General features: G+C 34.4%; 1 protein-coding gene across 10 annotated transcripts in view; it reads right to left on the bottom strand.

Annotated features, from left to right (window-relative positions):
• The window catches only part of CDC42BPA (CDC42 binding protein kinase alpha), a 292,824-nt gene that overhangs the window by 31,126 nt on the left and 236,294 nt on the right, over nucleotides 1–25,404 (bottom strand). For 3 of the 10 annotated variants that reach the window (XM_081486910.1, XM_081486915.1, XM_081486916.1), the window contains 3 exons: nucleotides 9,165–9,269; nucleotides 5,285–5,368; nucleotides 2,357–2,462 (listed from right to left, as the gene is read on the bottom strand). In XM_081486910.1, coding sequence (XP_081343036.1) covers nucleotides 2,357–2,462; nucleotides 5,285–5,368; nucleotides 9,165–9,269 — 295 coding nt within the window. Of the gene's footprint in view, nucleotides 1–2,356; nucleotides 2,463–5,284; nucleotides 5,369–9,164; nucleotides 9,270–16,568; nucleotides 16,608–25,404 lie in introns of all 10 variants that reach the window. The other 7 variants (XM_081486912.1, XM_081486917.1, XM_081486918.1 and 4 more) reach the window with 5 other exon arrangements.

Raw genomic sequence — 25,404 nt, 5'->3', positions numbered from 1 at the left:
TAAATGGCAAAAAAAATCTAATCTTGAGAATAAAATGACCATTTTAAACTGAATTCCTAAATAAAGCAGCTTCTGGAATTCTAACTCTTCATCTCACTGCAGTTGGGTACTTACTTTGAAATTTCTCTTGCAGGAATCACTGATGGACATTAAATTACCTGACAGCTCTGCAATATCTGGCAAACTTTACCAACTCCTTGCTTTGAAATTTAAATAGCTCAATGACTAAAAAGGTATTTAAATTTTAGGAGTTGTTGATATTATTATATACATTTAAACTACTACTGAGATAATAACAATAGTTAACTTTCTTGGGTGTTTTTAATTTTTTGCAATAATCTAAGATAGGTACAATACCACCATTTACATATGACTTTGCCTTGGTCACAGAACTCATAAGTGACACTGCTGGAATTCAAACCCAGGCAGTCTGGCTCAGAGCCTGCATACATTACTACTAACAATATGGCCATGAGACCTCCTGATACTTACATGATGAACCTGAGATAAATAAAAATAAACTCTCTTCCACTGAGACTTGGCTGGTTGAGAATTAAAGGTTAAAATATTTAAAACGAACAAGCTTGTTTGGAGGGGTGACAGACTAAGAATATCTATTCAGACAATTCCTACTCTAAGGGGGATCCTGGAGAATATTTTGAAAGAGTAAAAGAGGAACTGAAGAGATAGCATCATGGGAGCACATACACATGGGGAAATGAACTGAATGTCACAAATGGATATAAAACCAACAAAGAAGGAAGAAAGAAAGTGAAAGTGAAGTCGCTCAGTCGTGTCTGACTCTTTGAGACCCCAGGGACTGTAGCCCACCAGGCTCCTCCATCCATGGAATTTTCTAGGCAAGAGTACTGGAGTGGGTTGCCATTTCCTTCTCCAGGGGATCTTCCCAACCCAGGGATCGAACCCAGGGCTCCCGCATTGCGGGCAGATGCTTTACCGTCTGATCCACCAGGGAACTCAACAAGGAAGAGGGACTAGCATTAACTATCAAAACTATCCATCTTCTGTAAGGTAGCTCATTCACTTCGAAGTAGAGCATCTAAAAGTTATAATTTGTTTTACTAAGCAAAAAAATCTCACTTCCATCAGGTAATGGAAACAACAAACTGGATCTAATTTCAATCGACCAAGAAGACTTAAAATGACAGGAATCTTGAGAGGCTATAATCACATTATACAACATTTATGAAAGCCTGGGCACAGTCTAATGTGTCCCCACTGTTTTATAGGGTAGTTTCAAAGAATCTGAAGAAAGACAGGCCCAATTTCATGGCATGGGGCCCGAGAAGGGAAGAGAGTTGGAAAGATCTCAAAAATTCCTACTACAGAATTGCAAATGATTCTGATTCATAAAAAATGACAAGGGACCTAAAGCCAAGTAGTTTCCCAGGATTGTTTCTGATGAACAGATTAAAAAAGTCACATTTATAAGTACTGGCTAAGTTTCACAATGAGACAAGGCTTAAAAACTGTACAAATTCTTCCTGTTGACTTTGGACCCACTTTCCTAGTCAATGACAGAGCTTATTCATTCTCAGATTATTTTGTTATCTTTACCTTTTACCTCCCCTTAATTATGTTTCCCAAGGCTCAGTCCTCATACTTATTCTCTTTTTCACTCTATGTTTTCCCTGGAAAACATTATTTATATTCATCACTTCACATATTCATAACTCTCAAATCTCTTATTTCTCATGCCTGCCCATTTTCTTTTGTTCTAAATCCAAGCATTGAAGAGACTAGTTAGGATCATGCAATCTGGATCTTCTACGTGAGTTGTGAGAACTAGTCAAACATAGCACACTGTACCCCAGTGCCTAAAAGCGCAGAGCAGGCATTCTGCAAGCATGTGATGGATGACTCAATGAATGGTAGGGGAAAACCTCTGCTACTAACACTAGGAATAAAATATCTTCTGAGGCATTATAGCAGACATTTAATATTTCTAAAAAGATACTGCATTGTTCACCTAATAGTAACTTCTCTTACAAATTAAGCAAGAGTAAAATTAAATGAATAGATTCAAGAATAACTTTCACCTATTTTGTCACATAGGTTACCATTTGGGGGACCACAAGTTCACCTGAATAATGAAACAAAGGTGAATGCAACATAAATATATCTCCCCTGGAACATGCTTCTAGGAACTGTCTGTCTAGTTTCCAATATTCAACAGACTTTAGCAAGGTGCTCAGTTTATTATCCAAAGAAAAGCAAGTGATTAAGTCAAATAAACATTTATATACCTTTTAAAGAGAATAAAGCTTTTTGATTACAATTTAGGGAGTAAACGTTAGGACTCTAAAGTCACATTTTCATACTATTTAATTCTTACCTTCACAAGAACAGCCTTGTCTTATCAAACCCACCATCAAAGAGGTACACTGATGACACTTGGTAGGAGTAGTAAAAGATTTGACAAAAAACTGATGAGTCTTGCGCTGCAAAACAAATTGATAAAAATATACACATGGATCATTTAAAGGATTTCCATAATGTGAACCTCTGTAAACACACCAGCTGCTAGAATGTTTTCTAATTTCTTTCTATAATTAATACACTTCAAATATTTTTACTAGACAATAGTCAGCTGGAGTGTTCTAAAGATAATGTAAGAAGTTAAATGATAATCAATTGCTCTTGAATGCCACTTGAAAAGTTATAAAATAAATTGTAGGTTTTTTTTTCCCACAAATTTTGACTTCAGGGCTTTTGTAATTCCTCAGATTGTTCTTTGGCAATGAGTTGGGTAAAAGTTTCCATATTTATACCTATATAAAAAAAGAAATGGGCTTTTATACCTTTTTATGAAAGACAAAGAGTAATTTAAAACTCTTGTTCCTACTATAAATCACGTATTTGATTTTCTGGGACCAAGAACAAATAATATGTTTAACAAATATGTTTCCTCCCTTGGAAGCAGGCAGTATTACACTTGAGCAGATAAAAATACACATGTATTATTCCAGAGACAGACTGAAAACCCAGCATTTACAGCAGTCATGAGCTCTGGTCCAACCTCAAACCAATCTATTTTAGAAGTTCCTTGAGACTTGGTTCCAAAGCAGCACTGGGATTTGACTTTATTCTAAGTAGAATACAGACTATCTTTCTACTGGCTTTATAATTTCTGTATGTGGCTGATCAAAAGTCAAAGTGCAGATATTGTGCCAGTACTTCACTATCATCTTATTTAATGGAGACAATGCCTCTGGGAAGATAGGTATATTTCTTTATATAGATGAAGAAAGTGAGACTCAGAGAGATTAAATAAGTTCCTGATGAATAGTTAGTTACTGGTAGAGTTAAAAGTCAAGCCCAGATCTGATTCTGCCATCTTTCAAAGTTTGACTATTCAAAAACATGTAAATGAAAAATATGATCTTAAAAAAAATCAGACTGCAAAAGACACAGTTAAGTCAACACTAGGGGCCTCCAAGCCTATGAAAGATAGCTAATTTGTTAACATCACATCAATTTTTGCTCAACGTTTCTCCTGTATACTGATCTTATTCTTAGTCTTTTGCACTTTTAGGACCTATCAGAGTAAATTTTCTAGTGCTGATAACTTTTTCAGTTGTTCAAAATGCATTAATGAAACAATTTAGTTTGTTACTAATTTGGTCTGTAGGCTTTTAATACAGTGAACGAATAGTCAACTGCTCAAGGTAAGTAACTCTGTCTTTTTCTTTTTCCAAAAGATAAGAAGATATGTTTGAAATGACAGTAATAAAACAACTGTGACAGTGACAAATTCAATAGTATTACTTCACACTATCCAAAAATTACTTACAAAACACATTTATTATACACTTTTTCTCCAGAGATCTACTCAGAATATCATAATTTTGACTGAATATGCAACAATAGGAAATATAAACAACATTTTAGCAGAACATTAATTTTAAATGATCAAGTGGCAGGTGCTGGTTAAACTGTAAAACGTAGACATGATTTATTACTAAAGACTGAAAGGCCCATGTTTTACTAATTCCAACTAAGGATAGTGTAATATATAACATGCGCTCGCGCTAAGTTGCTTCAATGGTGTCTGACTCTAGACTAGGGTCTATTCAGTCCTAAGTTATAGACTACTTGGCCTCTGGATCTTTCAAAGATCCCCTTCCTTGTCTTCTGGTCAATATCTGATTTCTAATACTTCCACAAAAGGTAGCTGGAGGAAGAGAAAAAAAAAAAGTCTAGTAAAAGAGGTATTAAACCTAAAGCATGGACACATTAATTTTAGGTTGTGTGGTAATTTGGAGTAAAATGAGAAATAACTATAACCTCAAAATTTAAAGAGGTGGATATGAAGTAGTATTCTTTTCATTCCAATTTTGTCACTGCTTCAGACTTCAAGCAACTCAATGGATAAGGTAAAATACTTTTAATAAAAGATATGAGAACAAAGTAGAGCCAATCCTTTTTGAAAACTTACAAACTAGTGGTTGTACATAATTAGGATTCAACACTATACAAGACAAGTAAAGGTGACTTTATCTGGAGCAAATCTTTCTTAAATATTTTTTAAATAACTTTTTTTCCTTTTAAATAATTTTATATTGAGATAATTGTAGATTCAATGTTTTAGAAACCATGAAGCAAATTTTTTGTGGGGAGGGACAATAGGTGTACAAAAAATTGAGTTAATATTCAGTCCATGAAATATTATCACCAGAGCTGCATAGAGGCCCCTCTAATTTTATTTGGCCTTACTTTAAAAAAAAAAATTCATCCTGATGATCCACTGTCAATTTTTCCCCATGAAATCGATCACCCAATCTAATGTGATCTACACAGATCATTGGATATGTATATATCCTTATGAATTAGATATATTTGGGTGTTGGTAATTTATATAAATGTGATTTTGTTACACTTCAGCCATATTTTACCTATCTTTCTCCTATTTCCAACTCTGCTAACATAAACAGCAGTAAGCATCTCTTTATAGATCTGTGTAAAATTTTTTTCTTAAGGAATGACAGTTGGGTTAGATGGTATATGCTCACTCCATACTAACAGACTTCAAAACAGTGAATTTAAGAAGATGGAAATAAAGCAAAACAATTTTCATGTTTGTCCTACCTTTCTCAGTGGTGATTATTTCCATTCATATAGAATTTATTCTCTTTCTCAGCTTTTATGTTTGTAATTTTGAGGAAACCAGTAGTCAAAATCATGGCAAATACAAAAAGCAGAAGAAATCCATTCTCTCTCTCTTTTTTTTAGAACATACCATGCTTATAACTAGACTGAATACCTTTGGTGGAAAGCCAGTTGAACCAGGGCATCCCTTTTTCCTTAAGGTTGGTGTGTGAACTGGAAGTGGAGTAGAGTCTACAGTCTGAATCCAGGGGAAAAGAGGAAATAAATGTCATAAAACACTCCATCTACTTCAAACATCACTAAAAATAAATGTAAGTACAGCCAAACGAAATAGCAATAAGGAAAAATTATCTCAAGGAACTAAAATTCTTACTGTTGATAATTTAAATTCTGTCTGCAATATCTACAAATAAAACATAAGTATTTGTTCAATTTGTAAAAACTACTTCAGTCTGGAAATTTAAAAATAAGCAAGTTGTGAAAGAGAATCTATAGATGAACACAAGAAAGTCATAGCATCTCGTCTACATAAAAATGAGGATATTAATTTTAATTTTCAAGTTCAACTGAAAATATATTAATTCCATAAAATATCTGAAAGAATTTTTATCAAGATTTATAATATAAATATTTAGAAGAATCCTTTAACTCCTTTGACTTCTATATATAGAATGCATATTACACATATGGAATACAATTCTGTGGATTAGTGTGTTTGTGTGCAGAGATTAACAGTGAGCGAGCAAGCACCTGTGAGACAGATATAGAGATATACTGATTGATGGATTGATTAGTGGGACTTTGAAGAAAGTAATTTCTAAGAAGGGAGTTAGATTATTTAATATGATTGGAATTCAGAACTGACAGAAATTTAATTACAAGGTATATCTTTACTTTATGCAGTATTTCTATTAAGATATTTCTTTGAATGAAAGGATTTTACTGGATGCTACTGTGGAAAAAAGAGAGATCACTTATTTGCAAAGTGTAAAAAAAAATACACAAAGAATGACTTCCTTTAGGATGCTAAGCAAGCAAGAGGAAAAAGCTAGCTTTGTATAAAGTTACAGAATATTCTAAAATATTAAGAGAAAAAATGAATGGTCCCTTTTTGTCTCTGTTACTATATAAACTCCAAAACCCAAATATTTTATACACATGAGAGCCTTAAAATGGAATTTAGGTGGGCTTCTCAGAATTTTCTATTTAATTGTGAGTTTAGTTCTAATTTCAAGCTTGAAAAGAGTATTAAACTCAATTTAATATTTAAAAAAAAAAGGAATAATAGAGAATACAAAATCCTTTTGAAAGTTAATAAAGAAAAATTCACAGGAAACAGAATTGTCACTTGAATTTACACAGAAAGTCCAAGAGAAGTTTTTAAAATTAAAAGGAGTGAAGTAGGGGTGCTGAATCCAAGATCAACAGAATTCATAAAGAATAGCAACACCTAGTTTAGAAAACATTTTTAAAAGATCCCATTCACCATAGCAATAAAAACTTTAAGGTATCTAGGAACAAATCTAACAAGCAATTTTGAGCATATTCATGAAGAAAATAATGAGACTTTATTGAAGGATATAAAAGAGTACCTAGACATTGTTCATAGACAAAAAGGCCAAATACCACAAAGAGATGAATTCTCCTTAGATAATCTATAAATTTAAATCCAGTCAAAAGCTTTACATGGAACCTACATGCTGAACCTAAAAATCATATATAAAACTAAAGGGTCAAGAAGTGAAGGAACAAGGTTCTTGGGAGTGGCTGATCATAACAGGCATCAGGAATTATTTTAAGGCTACAATAAGACAATGTGATGTTGGTTCAGAAATAGACAAAAAAGAACAATGAAAGAGACTAGAGAATCCCCAGACAGACCCATTTATATAAAAAGCAGAGATAGCTTTACAAATCAATAGAGGAAATATAGGAGAGCTGGTTGTTTATATGAGAAAAATAGATTATGACCCCATTTCTCATAATACCTAACAACAAAGTTTAGTTTGTTTAAAGTTCTAAACACGTAAAAGCAAAATTTAAAAACTTTTAGAAGAGAATATGGAAAATAATCTTTATAACTGCTGCATAGGGAAGAACAATGTTTTAAAAAGATAAAAAGCAGAAGTCGTAAAAGAAAAAATTGATAAATATAACTACTTTAAAATAAAAACTGTTGCAAGACAAAAAGATATAAAAAATAAAAATTTTAAATAAGCCACAGACTGGAAGAAAATATTTGCCACGCATATAGCCAGCTAGGAATTAGTATCCAGAATACATAGAGAACAATTACAAAACAACTGGAAAAATAATTCAATAGAACAACGGACAAAAGACATGAACAGGCAAATCACCAATAGTCAATAACACATAAAAAGATGTTGAATAACACTCGAAATCAGAGAAATGCAAATTAAAACAAAAATGCCACTCAATACCCATCAAATAGATAAAAGTTAATGTCTGGTAGTACGAAGGGTTGGAAGAAGGTGGGGAAATAGAGAAACTCACTCACACACACTGCTGGTGGGAGTGAAAATTGGTCAAACCAGTGTGGGAAATAATTTGACAAGATCTAGTTAAAGCTGAAAATGCATATTCCACACAATCCAATAATTCCACTTCTAGGTATATATGCTAAACAAACTTTGCACACTTGCAAAAGCAGATAGCTATTAGGATGTTCACTTCAGCATGAATTGTAATAACAAAAACTTGGAAACAACCTAAATATCCAACAACAGGAGAATAGATAAATAGTTGTAGTACATATAATGCAATAGTTACAATGAATGATCTAAGTGGACATGTATCTTTATATGATGCAGATAACCTCTGTGTAAAATTTAAATATACAACAAACGCTATTATATTATTGTTTATGAATACAAATGAAATAAACATGTAAAAGTAAGAAAGAAAAGGAGTACCTCAATTTCAGATTATTCAGATATGCCTGGGAAAGGTGAGGGGGAATGGTATAGGGTAGGATGTTTCACCTGTCTGGAATATTTTCTTTCTTTTTAATACAAATTTTGGAACAAAATGGTACACATGTTAAATCTGTGGATGGTGGTTATGTGGGTGGTTGTAATATTACTTTCTGTATGCTTGAAATATTTTAACATTAAAATAAAAATGCATAAACTCAAAAAATTAAAACAATGAAAATCTAAAAAATCAGATGGTGTCATCAACTTAACCTGTCTGAGGTAGTATATACCATGGGGTCGGAAAAAAATCAAGTTAGAATCTGACCACACCTCAAACTTCATTTCAGACAGCTTTCTAAAGGGGACTCTCTGCTTCACCTGGAATGCCAGACACAGCTTTGAAGACCAAGTGGGAGGCAAAGGAGCTGTGTCAGAACTGTCATGCTTGAGTAAATAATCACAACTGCATCTGACAGGACGGCCTTAACTGAGGAATAATATAGCCTTCTGACTTGTTGAGAGAAAGATCTCTGTTGAGAAAACTGACTAACTGGCTGTTCAAAATCATTTACTTACTTAAGGTGCAAATACAACACTATTTTTGCATTATTAAAAGTTATGATTTAGTTGCATACCTATTGCTGATTAACACTTAGAATAAACTATTGGGTTGCCAGCAGTGGCAGGTTTCAAGTTCTGCTTATGAAGGAACAGTTATGTCGTATCTTCATTAGATTTATTAGAATTAAAATATGAGAATGGCACCCGACACTGCCATGTATTTATCGTTTTTATCTGAACATTCCACAATTCACATAACTCTGTCCTTGGTTCAGTATAGCTCTCTACTTAAAATATAGACTACTTCAAAATTAAATAAAATTCTTATCTATTTCAGGTTGAAATTGGGGGGACCATTTTTTACTTCAGTTTTATAATCCTATCTATATTATCAGTCTAATGTCGTGATCTCCAATATCCTGTGATTACACAAAACATTTGTTAAAAGGAGGAGAGTCAGATTTCACTTGTTTTTGCAAGTCCCTCTTTCCTGACACAAGTGAAAAGTGGAGGAGCAAGGCTGCTCCCGTGAGGCACCTTCACTGGCTCAGCTTCACTAGATGTGGAAGGAGAGGTGGACCTCGACTGGATGTAAAACTTGACGTTCGGATTCCGTACATATGTGCTCTCAACGGGATCGGTCTAGGAAAATAAGTCAGGAGAAACAAAAACCCAAGAAATCACTTTTAAACAACATGCAGCTCTTAGTAAATTTCTTCAAGGCATGATCATGGCAACATTCTCAAGAAAGGAGGATAACAAACTTCAGTCTGAATATTCACCATAGGGATGTGTCACCATACAGACACATAACCACTAGTTTCAAAGGTTAAGATAACAACAGTTAACAAAATGCTCCAGTCTTCACCACTCATCTGTTACTTTGAGCTACTGTATGTTCTTTACTTGTATTTTGCAAAATAAATCACACAAGTGAAATAAATGCAGAGTACTTAACAGAAATATGTTCTGCAGATTAGGAATAATTTTGTCCTTGGTAATAATGAAACGTGGTTTGCTATTAGGCATTAGTTGAAAGGAAAAGAAACTAACTTGTCAGCTTTGTCACTAAATTAAATCTTTTTATTTTGCAGCAGTAGAAATATTCACACTTATATTCAGTTGCACCCTTTTAACCAAGTATTTTTAGTAGCTGAAGATGCTTTGGGTTAAAACTTAGCCTAAACGGTTCTATGGAGCACACTGATTGATGATATATTCAGTTTTGCAATTTTCAGGATTGGGTTTTTTAAATGAAAGGCAATGAAGATGACTTGGGAGGATCAGGAAACTGGTTTCAAATATGATGTACAGCAAGAACAATGCTTAGACTAGTATTTGCTGTAAATCATCATTTATTACAGATCAATAATAAGAGCAATCAGTTTAAGGATTTTAAATATGTACTAAAAAGGTTTTTAAAAAAATTTGTTATTATTATGGCTCCTATTTCAGGGACTGGCTAGCTGGCTGGCAAGTCCTGTAGGAGCCCTCTGCTGGTGCCCACATGTGGCCTCCCTTGGTAGTGGGCATGGGCAGGTATTCTGGCAAATTACAAGGGAAGACTTCAGTGGGGCCGACTAAGCTGGCCACCAGCTGGGCCTTACACCTTCAGCTGTGGGATTAGGGAGACGTGGGGAGAGGAAGGATCTGAGGAAGGGCATCCAGGGGACTTGGAGTAGCAGCCACGTACTAACAGCTAGGAGAGTACTTATTTTAAAAACTGAACTGCTGAACTGACACATCCCAGCTGTATGTTAGCTCAGTGTATGAGATGTAGATAATTTCATAAAACTAGTATGCCTTAAAGGTGGGGAAGCCAGGCCCAAATTTCATCTCTTGACTCCAAACTCAGTACTCTTTGTTGTACCAAGGAACCTCCACAGCAGACATATTCAAGACAATTTAGAGATCACGGAGGCTGACAAGGAACTTTGACCAGGAACAGGAGAGTAAGGAAGCAAATGGAACTCCAGACAAATTTTGCCTAGCTCACAATTTCACTGAGGGACAGCTGTGGAAAAAGTTATCCATCTTACCTGATAATCTGAAATACGACCCTAGGTTGGGAATAAGGCATAAAAGTCTTTTATTTTCTAAAAATCTCCTTCTGGTTTCCCTAAGATTATATAAATTGCGAGCTGATAAAAAGTTTATGGGTGAGTGGGTTCAATCAAAATGGAACTGATAAGCAATACGGATACATTTTACACTAATAAGAATTTTAAAACTGATTCAAATAATCAAGAGTTAATGATCTCATAAAGTTTCAAATAAGTGTCCAAATAGAGGATTTGCTACCTGAAAAAACTGGATTATTTTAAGAAAATGTAAGCGTCTGATCTGTCACACAGAAGTCTTTAGCTCACAGCTTAAAAGACATAAAATCAGAAGTTCCTGTGTGAAGGATAATGCTGTTTTAAAAAGGTGATAAAGAGGATTTAGAAACGATTTGGTTCTATTTAGGTTGAAATAGATTTTAAAATAAGACAGTGAGTTAAGACCATAAAAATTTTCTGGGAGAAGAAAATTTAATATAGCTAATATAGTGGCTTTGTTCCTTTGGGTCCAATTACTTTAAAAATCTTCAAAAATGAGAAAGGTAAGAGATTGCTGCTTCTAATAGTACTGGCTAAAACTTTAAAGCAGGTCTGAACTTTGTGCCATAGGGACACAAGCTGACAGAAGTTGGACACACTGTTTTATATACTTTCTTGTGCTAAAATTGGGATATACCACTTTAAGCCATATGTGTTCTAATGAGAGGTTCACATCATGACAACTGTCAAATCTAAAAATCAAGTTGGTAGCTAAAACATTTACTAGCATACTTCATGACCCTATGAAAATGTGACATTATGACAGTTTAATATTGGCAAAGAAAAAAAACACGATCACAGCTTAATCCATAATTACATAAATCAGTGACTCTTAAGGAATGATTGAGGCTTTAAGCACATACCTCTTGGCCCTTCCGAAGAATTACTGTCATTTATAAATCTTTTTCTCCTAACAAATTTTTGCTCATCAATAAAATGAAAAAACAACAGAAATGAGAACAGATTTTAAAATTATTTTCCTAGTTGAAAGAGATCAAAACTGGTTATTCAGGAGTGGAAAACATTAAAATTTTAAAAATAACTCATCCTAAACACACTAAAATAGAATCATGAAAATTTCCACACTAACTTTTTGGAGCTTTATGCTCTTAAAGTAAAAATAAATTCCAGAGATTAAACAAAATCAAGTTAATTTTGTTCAACAAAATTCAAAGTAGGAAATACTGAAATAATATTTTGAAATGGCATTAACTGACCAAATTAAAGAGGTGAACTATGCCACTTACAATGATACTGTGATTTAACAAAAAACATGCATATATAAGTGAAGTTTAAAAATTCCCACTTTATTTTCCAAGTGTGTTTCTCATAAAAACAAGGACACAAAAGTTTGGCAAAGATGAATAAACTCATGGCAAAAAAGTGTTGAATATCAAACTTAAAAAAAACCTTCCCAGGTCTTTTAAAAGACTAATAAAAGCTAATAGCTAATTAGATTAATAGGTTTTAATATTTTCTTTCCTTTCTGGATTCCTACCACTGTAAATAACATCTCAAAAGAGGTTACCATTAACATGAAAAATACAATACTGCTTACATATTCTTTTCAGCAAAATGTTAACCCCAACACAACTATGCTTTTAAGATGTTATTAATTTTATCTATAACTACATGTTACCAATGCCTTTATAATTAATGGCTTATTTGAGCTACTAAAAGCAGTTAATTCTACTAAACTTTCAGAATACTCAATGATTACATGCCAGGATTTACAGAGAGCCTAAAACTAATTTTAATAATTAATTGGCAATGATTTAGGTATAATATGACAGCAAAGCAATTGATTAATAGCATATTAGCTACTTTTACCTTTGAGACAAATATAATTAATATTATATTAAAACTAAGGAAGTTAAAAATTCTTTGTGTTATAAAAATAATTATAGCATTAAATGTAAGCAATGACTTAATAATGCAGGAAAAGCTAATAAATATGATATACCAATATATGATATACCAAAATATCACAGCAGAGATATCTTAAATTGATAATTGAGTTTATGATTATAGAAAGAATGATAAAAGGGGGAAATAATAAGGAACAATAGATAGCTTATATTAATTGGACAGTATATTGTGATATAATCCAAAGGAAGATCTTGGAAACAGATCTTAACTGAATAGTATAAGCAATCTTGGTTCGATCCCTGGGTCGGGAAGATCCCTTGGAGAAGGGCATGGTAACCCAATCCAGTATTCTTCCCTGGAGAATTTCATGGACTGAGGAGCCTGGCGGCCTACAGCCCATGGGGTCGCAAAGAGTCGGACATGACTGAACAACTAACACACTAATAATAATAAGCAATTCACTCAGTATTTATAAGCTGAGATCTACTGAGAAAACTTTTTATGTAAAAGCAATTCTTTTTCTATTTTTTGATTAACTGATTCTTTTTTCTAAGTAAACATACGTTAAGGAGTTATTCTGATGAATAAGTATTAGAAATATTTACTATAATGTCACTTTTACTTAATGCTCTACTGCTTAAAAAAAAAAGCAGAAAAAAAAAAAAAAGCAGAAAAGCCTAATATCAGCATATTATTCACAATGCATAACAACGTCATGTAAAAAGTCCATAATGTTTCCTGAATTTATTAGGACTTCTCTAATGAATAACCCACAAAATGTATTTTTAGAACAGTATGGTGAAATAGAAAATTTTTTCCACTTTGGCTCAGATCTGACTTTTAGATGACCAACTATTTCAGATTTTCTCAAATTATGCAATATGGCCTCCTTATAAATAATAAAAAGATCAAAAACGACTTTATTGAATATGTATCAATGGGTCTTTTCTACTCCAAAAATAATTATAGATTTGAACAAGTAGCAAAACATTCACAGAAGAAACCTAGTTTTAAAAGAAAAAGATACCAAGACTTGATACGAATTTGATAGAGATTTAAAAATTGCTTGCATCTAATACATTGTTTTGTATTGGTAAATATAAAACTCAAAGTTAACAGAAAAAAAATCCAAATTTTCATCAATTTTCTTTATCCTGTAGCTGGAAGTATTTTAGAAACAAAGAGGAAAGTAACCCAATTTTTACTATTCAGAAATGTGTTATAACCTCAAGCTTTCAGTGAAATAGTTATTTCTTTTAATTGTGCTTATAATTTAAAGGGCTTCCCTGGTGCCTCAGACGGTAAAAGTGTCTGCCCTCAATGTGGGAGATACGGGTTCAATCCCTGGGTCAGGAAGATCCCCTGGAGAAGGAAATGGCAACCCACTCCAGTACTCTTGCCTGGAAAATTTCATGGATGAAGAAGCCTGATGGGCTATAGTTCATGGGTCACAAAGAGTCGGACACAACTGAGCAACTTCACTTTCACTTTATGGTTTAAAAACCAGTATTGCATGTCATTTAGATAACAGTAAATATATTTTATCATTCTATCATTCTAAAATAAATCATAAATTACTGAAGGTTATGACCTGTAAATGTAATCTTACTAGTTACAAATGATGTAACTTGTTTCTCTTTATGAAAATTTCTCCTTAAATTATTTTCAGTTTATTCATTTGAATATCTACTCTGGAGAATTTACACATGTTCTAAGAAAACATAGAATAAAGTCTTGTCACATGTTGGCTATTTACAGTTTCTGCTTTAATTTCTAAAGGAATAATCCAAAAGATACTCAGTGTTTCTCACTATTAATGAAAACATTCCATAACCATCTGTATTCAGACATTAACAATAATAACAAATCTTTTTTATACTATGATTAATTAAACTAAACCACATAAAAAGTACATAAATATCTAGATTATAAATGAGGCTTTAGAGTACATGGGAAATAAAAATATATACCTCACTTATATAACATTTCAGTCACTTAAAGAATTTTAAATTTATGAAAATATTATGTATTTCTTGTCTAAAAACACAGTATGTAACATAAAAACTGTATGCCACAGTTAGATTCAAGGTCACTGTTAGAAATGGTAACTATTTGTGTCCTACTGTTTTCATGGATGTTTCCAGGGACTATTAAGGTTACTCATTATTCTATGTTTTTATTTAACTGTTGAATAATTGGTAACTCTTTAATCATCTCCCTCATAGACATTACCTGACTTCTTATCTGTCAAATATTCAATAAGGAAAAATTAAAGGAAGCCTGCAAAGGAAATTACCAAGCCTATCACATCTGCATTTAAAAAAATCATATGTAATTATAAGCCAGTAGGCTCTAGTAAAGTGTGACTTAATTATATCCTATAGATTAAAATATAAACTAAATAGCAGGGGCCTTATAACAGCTATTTCCCTCAAAAAATTTTTTCTTATTTAAAGATTCACAAAAATATTCTGTGTGGTCAGAGATCTACAAGGCAAGAAACATAATTAATGATAAATTTAACCGGAAAAACAAAATCTCTCTGAAGGATAACCTTATTCAAAAACAAACAGTTAATAAAGTAGTCAATCCACAGACTAATTATTCGAACCAAATATAACTCAGCACACAACATTTTGGTCTTTCCTTCTAATTAACATATATTCAGATTGGATAAACCCAAATACCCAAATATAAAAATAATCAATAAGTCAGTTAACCAGCAATCTTTTCATCAACTTCATTAATTAATGAGATATCAGTTGAAGTCACAGTTCTACTTGCCATACCACTGGATCTGTTTATTCATTATTAAACAGTAGCTTGAAAACATACGCTATGCTAGGGTTAATCATATTTATTTTACAATCAACTGTCCATCACACCTGGAAGATAAGAGCACAGGAAGCAGTGGGTCTCTCCACAAGCAGACCACTGTTTGTGGAGAGACCCACTGCTTCCCATGCCCTCCATAAACCAGATAATTCCCTTTAGAACGTTCCCAGTCCAAAATTATGGATTGAAGGTGCTGATCAACACCAAAGATCATGAAGCTGACAAGAGAAAGTCTGAAATTTGTATCTATCATAGATTTTCCTTTTGAATGTTGTTATTTACACTATCTATGAAAACCAGAGCAAACCATGTCAGCTATCTTTTCAACTAGTGAGTCTGAATGTGTGTATATTGGTGTTGGGGTGGAGGCTGGTTTAGAAAAATTTGAGACCTTTTCACAGACTCCCCATTTGGGCCATATCAGAACCTTACAGCATAGAGATAGTGGCTTGCCCATTTCAGATTGAGAAACACTGGATTGGGTTTAGCACAGGAAGATGGTTATAGCTTGTAATCAATACATATATAAAGAAGCTATAAATGTTTTTTTCAATCTTAGAAATATCTTAGACATCATTGCCTCAAATCTCTAAATACAAGGTATTTGGGAATATAGCTTTGAACTATGCTAAAAAATCTATCAAAGATTTCTCCAGAATTGATTTACAAAAATTGTCATCAGTCAGATCCATACCTTATCCAAAATCTTTTTTGAATTTTGCATAATGTGAATTATCAAGCTTTCTTTCTACATAATTAAAATCTCTACAAATCTCTACATAACTGCTTACATTGGATTGTTTAGAAACTCATTTACTTTGTATGTGGCCAATTTAGACAGCATACTTTAGGATCACTTTTTCACCCAATCAAAATGAAAAAGATACCTTACAATTTTAGTGGTTTGGTTGTAGAAATTTATATGAACATTCCTAAAGCTTTGCGGCCAAAGCCAAAAAACAACAAAAAAAGAAAATACAGAAAAGCAGAGTATAGCAATAGCAAGAGCAGCAGCACAAAGCATGCAATAAATGTAATACACCACAAGAACATTAGCATGTACTGCAACCACAGGCAAAAGGATAAAATAGAGGGTAGAGGGCATCGGGATGGGCACACAAGTGCAGTAGTCTCTTACACGTCTGCCTTTGCTAGCTGGAGTACAGGATGGAGAGCGCTTCAACAAAGAAAGGAGAATACTACGTTACAAATATTTACACACATGACTCTCAATGACTAATACTGTATTAACAGACAAAGTATATAAACATACATGTAAAGACATAGTTCTGATAGGTTGAAAGTACAGGCATTTTCAGAAAAAACTGGAAGACAGGAAAGTAAAGAAAGTTGTTCAGGCTCCATCTAAGAATGGTAATCAAGTTTTCACTGGACCTTGCACAGTCACCCACCAAGTAACGATCCATCAAGTTATGGCCAATCTCTTTTCTGGAAAGGTTTGTGGTGGCAACTTGAAATAAGAGTACAAAAAGGATCTGAATAACTCTGATTTAGTGCTAGTCAGCATTTAAACAAAACATTTAATTAACTAGTTTTGCTTCAGGCATTTACTACCAAATTCTTACTCTTTTCAATGGTAAGTGCTAAATTAGGCCTTTAGAATTACTGATGTTGAATTAACACAAAAAACTACTTCAACAATATTGTCCATCCTGACTAGACATTAGGCTTAATCAAAAGAAGGACCTTTGCCTTTCTGACATTAAAGAATTAAGTAATTCAGAAAAGGTAACAATAAGTAGACAATTACATAGAAATATTTTTAAAGTTTTTGAAATTTGTGATGCTCAAGCAAAAGAGCTTCCAGATATGTATCATATCTACTCATTTTTTCTGTAATCAATTCAACCTGATGTTTATTGAGGGTTTATAATATGCCAGTCACTTAATAGAGAGCACTGCAGTTCACAGACTGGTGGGGGAGCATCACACCGCCAGCAATGTGACAAATGCTGTAATAAGGGCATGTACAAAGTTTTTTGGGAACCTGGAGGGGCATGCATAAGGTTTTTATGGGTACCTAGAGGAGTGAATTTATAAACTGAGTCTACAGGAGTTACAGAAGGTTTAAGAGAAAATCTCAAGGATAAGAAACATCATTCAAGATTATCAGTTTTACTTGTACAATAATTGGCAGTTTGGTAAACAGGAATTATTATTTCTTTCTGTAGGAAATTGGAATGGTAGGTGACAAACACCGTAACCTAAGAGTTAACAGCAAACTAGGATTAGAAAGTCTGCAGGTTTCTAAACAGGTTCTTCTTAGTCCAGTCAGTCTTCCATTATAGTAGAGGTTAAAGTCTCAGGTTCAAACCAAGTTATATTCCTTCAGTTACTAATAGGAAGTACTCGTCTCCCTCCATACGCCCCAAAACCAAACAATCAAACATTAATAACTCAACCACCAGCCCCTTCTCTAGGAAGCATTTAATCTCTCCTCTCCCTTAATAATGATAATAGCTAACATCTATCATGTGTGAAATATATACAGGTACTTTTCAAAGAAATTTACATATATTAACTTTCAAAATCCTCACAGAAGAATTAATATAACATATTACAATCCCCATTTTAAACATGAAGAAAACAGATTAACTTGCAACAGGTCAAAAAACTGGTAAGTGGCAGAGGTAGGATTCAAACCTTCATAGTCAGACTTCGCAAAATGGTATACAATCACTGCCTCTACTTCTGAGCCTCTCAATCACTTCTCCATATAGTACAATCTGGCTTCTGCTTTGACTGCTCTAATGAAATACTGTGAAGATCAGGGTCTCCTGTTTGTCTGATGGTACCAGACATCTTGGCTGTACCTGAGGCTGCTAACCATTCCCTCTTAAAACTGTACTCCTTTAGTTCTTGTGATGCAACACTTTCCTGAGTCATCCCCTGTGACCACTGCTCCTCCTCTTATGTGGAGTCCTGTTCCTCCACCCTTCTCAGTGTGAGAGATCCTGGGTTTGTGTTCTGACTCACCACTTTTCTTTTGCTACTAGGTTGGTACAAAAGTAATCGCAGTTTTGCATTGCTGAATTTTGCCATTTGATATTGGAATATATTCTTAAATAAATGTGGTTATGCTATATACCATTTTAAAGCACATTTCTTGCTTTATTTTTTTGCTAATGACTTATTACTTGCATTTATTTTGTATTTATTTTAGACTATAGAGATGATGTTAGACAAAAAGTACACTCGAGTGATTTTTTTTTTTATTCAAGTTCAAAATGGGTCGTAAAGCAGTGAAGACAACTTGCAACATCAACAACGCATTTGGCCCAAGAACTGCTAATGAATATACAGTGCAGGGGTGGTTCAAGAAGTTTTGCAAAGGAGACGAGAGCCTTGAAGATGAGGAGTGTAGTGACCAGCCATTGAAGTTGACAATGACCAACTGAGAGAGGTCATCAAAGCTGCTCCTCTTACAACTACACAAGAAGTTGCCTAAGAACTCAACATCAACCATTCTATGGTCATCTGGCATTTGCAGCAAACGGGTAAGAGTGAAAATGCTCTACAAATGGGTGCATCATGAGCTGACCAAAAATAGAGAAACTGTCATTTTATTCTATGCAACAACAATGAACCATTTCTCAATCGAATTGTGATGTGTGACGAAAAGTGGATTTTATGTGAAACCAGTAACAACCAGCTCAGTGGTTGGACCAAGAAGAAGTTTCAAAGCACTTCCCAAAGCCAAACTTGCAGCAAAAAGAGGTCATGGTCAGTTTTTGGTGTTCTGCTGCCCATCTGATCCACTATAGCTTTCTGAATCCTGGTGAAACCATTACACCTGAAAAGTAGGCTTGGCAAATTGATGAGATGCACTGAAAACTGTAATGCCTACAGCCAGAACTGGTCAACAGAATGGGCCCAATTCTTCTCCATGACAATGCCTGACAGCACAATGCACAATCAACACTCCAAAAGTTGAACAAACTGCGCTACAAACTTTTGCCTCATCTGCCATATTCACCTGACATCTTGTCAACTGACTACCACTTCTTCAAGCATCTCGACAACTTTTAGGAGGGAAAATGCTTCTACCACCAGAAGGAGGCAGAAAATGCTTCCCAAGAGTTCATTCAACCCCGAACCATGGTTTTTTATGTTACAGGAATAAAAACTTATTTCTCATTGGCAAAAATGTGTTGATTGTAATGGTTGCTATTTTGGTTAACAAAGATGAGTTTGAATCTAGTTACAATGAATTAAAATTCACAGTCCAAAACCACAAGTACTTTTGTAGCAACCTAATACAATCCCTCCCTGGCAGATCTCAATCTAGTTTCAACTATGTTGATCATTCCTAAATTCGTACTGCCAGTTCTTGTTCACTCCTTTTCCTTAAGCTGCTGACTCATCTAGAAAACTATCTGTCAAACATTTCCACATGCATGTCCCTCGGGCACCTCAAATTTAACTTGTCCAAAAGGAAGCTGGTCACTTTTCTTTTCTGTTAAGACTGTTAATAATTATTACATATGGGACTGATTAAATATAAGCTCCTTAATATCTCCTTTCTACTCCCATGATATGCAGTCTGTATCTTTTATTATTGTACTTCTTCCATGGGTGTTATAATTATTTAGATGTCTTTTCCATCAGATCAGATCCTTAAGGGCAGGAAATACTGTATTATGCTTAGCATAAAACTTGTAAACTTAAAAATTCTTAATACATATTGAATAAATCCTTCTGAAATTATATGATATTTAACCTAAATATTTCTTATGGCATTCACCATTTTCTACTTCATATAGTACATAACAGTGTATTTATTTTTTCTAATAATAAGATAAGTATTTGAGGTCTACTTCTATGTCTGATTTATCTTAGTATCTACCACTGTGCACAGCAGAGAACCACACATGTAAAAAGTGCTAAAATATTTAACATAGAGAAACCCTTACATATTGGCTATACATATTCTGAAAGTCCATATTATGTCAAAATCATGAGAAAGAACATGGAATAGCTCAAATTATATTACCACTATATGCAAAACAAGTCAAAATGTCTCTCAAAACTGTCTTTGCATATGAAGGACAAGAGGTTTTCTAAGCTAACAGTGATACTAAATCACCATTGTAATAATGTTCTTCCTCAAGTAGCTATGTAGAAATCAGACCATTTTTACATTTTCAATAGAATAGGGCAAGTTACACTTTCCAGATGGTACAATTAGAGGAAAACACACACACTCTTAAACCTCTTGAACATACCCACACATACCATGGTTTTCTATAAACAGTGAAATTGGGTCTCATAGCAAGCACTGGAAACCAGTACATTTTCTGAAGTGTGCAATCATATACCATTTTATACCTAGATCTTTAATTGCCACCAGAACTTCAAGGCTGATTATGGGAGTAAGCATGATAAGCAGAAACCAAAAGAAGTAATTTATCTTATGGACACAGAGTTTGGCTAATAGATTCTAAGGTTTCAGTTAATGTATTTCAGAGGTCTTATTTAATAAAAAATAGAAGGGATAAAAGACTATGTAGTCATGACTGCTTCCCTCTAGTTACCCAACTATATTATTGATATAATATATGATATATAATATATAATAAAACATGCTGCCTAAAATAGAGATTACATGTGACAATCCTCTGAAATGTGAGAATTTCAAGTCAGGTTGGACTTAATATGTGGAAGCTTTAAAAAATAAGAATTAAAGGAGGAAATTATAGAAATTTCGTTATTTCTTAGGATCTAGGCCTAGCTTCAGTCATAGGATTAAAAACTCTTTACAATGCATGTTTGAGAATTTCATCTTTCATTGATTCTCATGTGTGATCAACTTTTCCCAGAATCAGTTAACCCATGTTGCCAAGTTGCAGATTTCTATGGCTGCTTATGACAGAATATGAGAGAAGCTGGGGGGAGAACAATGCTAAAAAGCAAAACATACATGAAGGAACCTACTAGGGAGTCAGGACTGAAATTAAATATTTTGGGACACCTTAATAAGCTTTTATAAGAGGCCAAAACCAAGAGTAGAACTCAGCTTGCCGATACTTTCAGGCTACTCTTCTCTTAATATGCCAGAATGCAAGAAAAGAACACATTAGGAGTACTAGACAACTGGACTAAATGTTTTATCTTTATTCCTTTATGTCTGACCTTTATATTCTAGAGCATTAATTCCTTGATTAACTCTTTTCCTCAGTACACTAGAGTAAGACAACCTCCAAAGAGCAAGATGGTACACTGCCAGATAAGTGGGCAATTTCCACAGCTATGCTGAACTTAGTCTAAATGAACAGAGTAGACTTGTAATTTAATAAAACTCAAAATTTACCTGGCATATACTTAATATATGACAATATGTTTATCAAATATAAACAGCAACTAATTCATTTATATAACTGTACTTAGTACTCCTTTAATATAGTCAAGTATTTTGGGGGTTCACTTGAAAAGGAGAAAATGAGTTGACAGAATGGGAAGTTTCTGTAAGCTTAGTCTGAAAAAAATGATTCCTTGATCTGCTACCATGGGAACAAAGGGAACAGATGGGGGGAAAATTCGAGCTGGTGAGCTTCACTGCTCCCCACCTGTAACTTAAGAGATGAGGCTGGACCTGATATGTAGTATCACAAGCAGTCTAGGATTGGGCAAATGGGGCTGAGAGGAAAGATGAGGGTAAAAGAGGAAATCATTTCCACAGCAGAAGGGATCCTGGTGTCTGTTTGACTGCTGTCTTACTGGTTCATATGGGAATGCCTTACCCAAGAGGCTACTTATCAAAATGGCCTCAGTTTCTTTCAAAATTAACCCACCTCCCTTTTATCTGCCCTAAAGAATGCCATACATAACCCCTTTATCAACACTTACCCATTACTCCTAAGACTGAGAATCCTAGTCACTGTCACTAATAGGGGAGTAACATATCTATTGGGCTTCCCCGATGGCTCAGTGGAATCCTCTTACACTGTTGGTGGGAATGCAAACTAGTACAGCCACTATGGAGAACAGTGTGGAGATTCCTTAAAAAACTGGAAATAGAACTGCCACACGACCCAGCAATCCCACTGCTGGGCATACACACCGAGGAAACCAGAATTGAAAGAGACACGGGTACCCCAGTGTTCATCACAGCACTGTTTACAATAGCCAGGACATGAAAGCAACCTAGATGCCCATCGGCAGACGAATGGATAAGGAAGCTGTGGTACATAGACACAATGGAATATTACTCAGCCATTAAAAAGAATGCATTTGAATCAGTTCTAATGAGGTGGATGAAACTGGAGCCTGTTATACAGAGTGAAGTAAGTCAGAAAGAAAAACACCAATACAGTATACTAATGCATATATATGGAATTCAGAAAGATGGTAATGATGACCCTATATGCAAGGCAGCAAAAGAGACACAGATGTAAAGAAGAGACTTTTGGACTCTGTGGGAGAAGTTGAGAGTGGGATGATCTGAGAGAATAGCATTGAAACATGTATATTACCATATGTGAAACAGATCGCCAGTCCAGGTACAATGCATGAGGCAGGGTGCTCTGGGCTGGTGCACTGGGATGACCCTGAGGGATGGGATGGGAAGGGAGGTGGGAGGGGTGTTCAGGATGGGGAACACATGTACACCCATGGCTAATTCATATCAATGTATAGCAAAAACCACTACAATATTGTAAAGTAATTAGTCTCCAATTAAAAAAAAAAAAAAGAATCAGCCTATAATGCAGGAGACGCAGGTTTGATCCTTGAATCAGGAAGATCCCCTGGAAAAGGAAAATGACCCACACCAGTATTCTTGCCTGGGAAATCCCATGGATAGAGGAGCCTGGCAGGCTACAGTCCATGAGGTCACAAAAAGTCAGACATGACCTAGTGACTAAACAACAACAACAACATATCTATCTACTAGTGAGAGTGCTGTGGTATATAATGACTAAAATCACTGGGCTAAAGATTTTCTAGGGTTCTTTTCTCCTTCAAAAGTCTGTTATTGTACATGTAGAAAAGTCCAAATGCCTAAGCTCCTTTGAGTTACAGAAGTAGAGTGTGGAGAATTATTTTGCTTTGTCTGAATCAGAGGGAAGGAAAGACTGGTGTTACAAATGCTCTTTCTCTTCTGTTAAGAGCTATCTAAACAGCATAACTTAAAAGGTAAGCAACTTGTTCCAAATGTCTTCCAAGACTGCCACAAATTCTAGCATTCATCTGAATTTTGAATAACAGACAAAACATACTGAGGAAAAACTAGAGATAGGGAAGTGATTAGGCATACTATTTTAAGTAAAATAATTACAGTGTTAACAGGCCTGTGTGGGGGGGTGAAGGATAGAACCAGAAGGCAATTTTGGAGGAGAGGAGGCACTGGTAGTAAAGCACTGAAAAATCGGAGGGCAGTATGTGGGCGCTAGGTTACTAGGAGAAGATCAATGGTGTGTGGACACAAGAAAACTGCACTTGTATAATTTTGCTTAAAACTAACCTTATTCCCTCCTATAACTACAAATTCCGGCTGCAATTCAATTTTAGGTCTTCAGCACAATATTTTTCTTTTCTATAGCAATGAGACAGAAAACAGAAAAGAATGAGCAGAGGATGTATCCTACGGGTTAGTTAATAGAGTCTACTCAGTAACAGAGGGCAGTCACATATGATAAACAAGATGCACAACAGCCTAACCAGTTTGGGCACACAGAACAATCAAGATTTATTTTCATCCTTAAGAATCCAAACGTTTAAGAGTAATAAGGAAGTCAAGGAACCTGAGTTTTATACATTAATACTAAACACCTTCGATGCTGAACCGAAGCATGCCAAAGATTGAATACCATGATTCTATTATGACTTCGAGGATGAAATGGATGATAACAATGGGAAGGATAGTCATAGTTACAAACTATGAGGAGAAGTAAGAGGTTTATGCCATAAAATATGAATTAAGAATACAAAATATTTTTTAAACGGCAGCTTACGGATAGTCTTCACCCTGACACAAAAGATCATTTCCAATAGTAATGTGATTCAATAGGAGGAAAGTATAGCGATTCATATTGGTGGTGAGTGGAAGGCTGAGTGGTAAAGAGCTCAGAAAGTACTCAAGTGAAACTGAAATTGTGGACAAGAAAGGAAGCTAAAGAGAACACAGCAATGGAGAGGAACTGGCCTATTAGGAGTAATGAAATAATAACCAATATCATTGAGGGCATTAAATACACTGTCACTTTAAATTTTCAAACAAGCTTATGAGATTGGTACTATTATTATCCCTGTTTGTCCAATAAGCAAACCAATGCATAGAAAGGTTAGATATCTTGCTCCAAATTATATACCAAGAAAGTGGCAGTGACAGGATTTGAATCAACTTAAGTGCTTCAGCAATAAATGGAGAGGAAAGTGCTTAGGAAGCAAATGAGAGAAAAACCATGCCCTTAAAGAGATGGAGCCTGAATCATAAAGATTCAGCAGTCTTTGTGAACTTAGCTCCTGCTTACTTTATAAGAGGAGTTCCTTTGTTCTGCTTTACAATTTAGATCTGAATTGAACTGAATTGAATCTATGAATCTATGCTGAGTAACAGTGGGAGAAGGATAAGAAAGGATATTCCTGGAGCAAAAGTGAAAGTGGGAAACTTAGACACTACAGCGGGGTGGTGGTGGAAGACAGCATTTAAGAGCAGAGATGAGACAGCAGTGGGCTGAAGTGTACTTCTGTTGAGAAGAGCTAATCTATTTATCAAAATACATACTACTCCTGTGCTTTACATTCAGAGATTTTTGTGAGAGAAAAAGGGATGTAGAAAAGAGTTTGTTAGAAAGAAAAATGAAAATGGTGTTCTAGGAGAAAGAACAATTAAAATATTTGTCCAGATTTCCTTTCCATTCTTTTTAAGGTGAATGTTATCTATATGGAAATACCATACTGAATATTTTAGTAAAATATACATCAGATTATAACATCAAATATTATTATATATC

Source organism: Giraffa tippelskirchi, chromosome 5, assembly GCF_054371585.1.
Source record: "Giraffa tippelskirchi isolate mGirTip1 chromosome 5, T2T-mGirTip1v1.2.pri, whole genome shotgun sequence".
In the NCBI taxonomy this organism is placed as follows: Eukaryota; Metazoa; Chordata; class Mammalia; order Artiodactyla; family Giraffidae; genus Giraffa; species Giraffa tippelskirchi.
The sequence above is the reverse complement of the archived record's forward strand: the minus strand, read 5'-3'. Positions and strand labels throughout refer to the sequence as shown.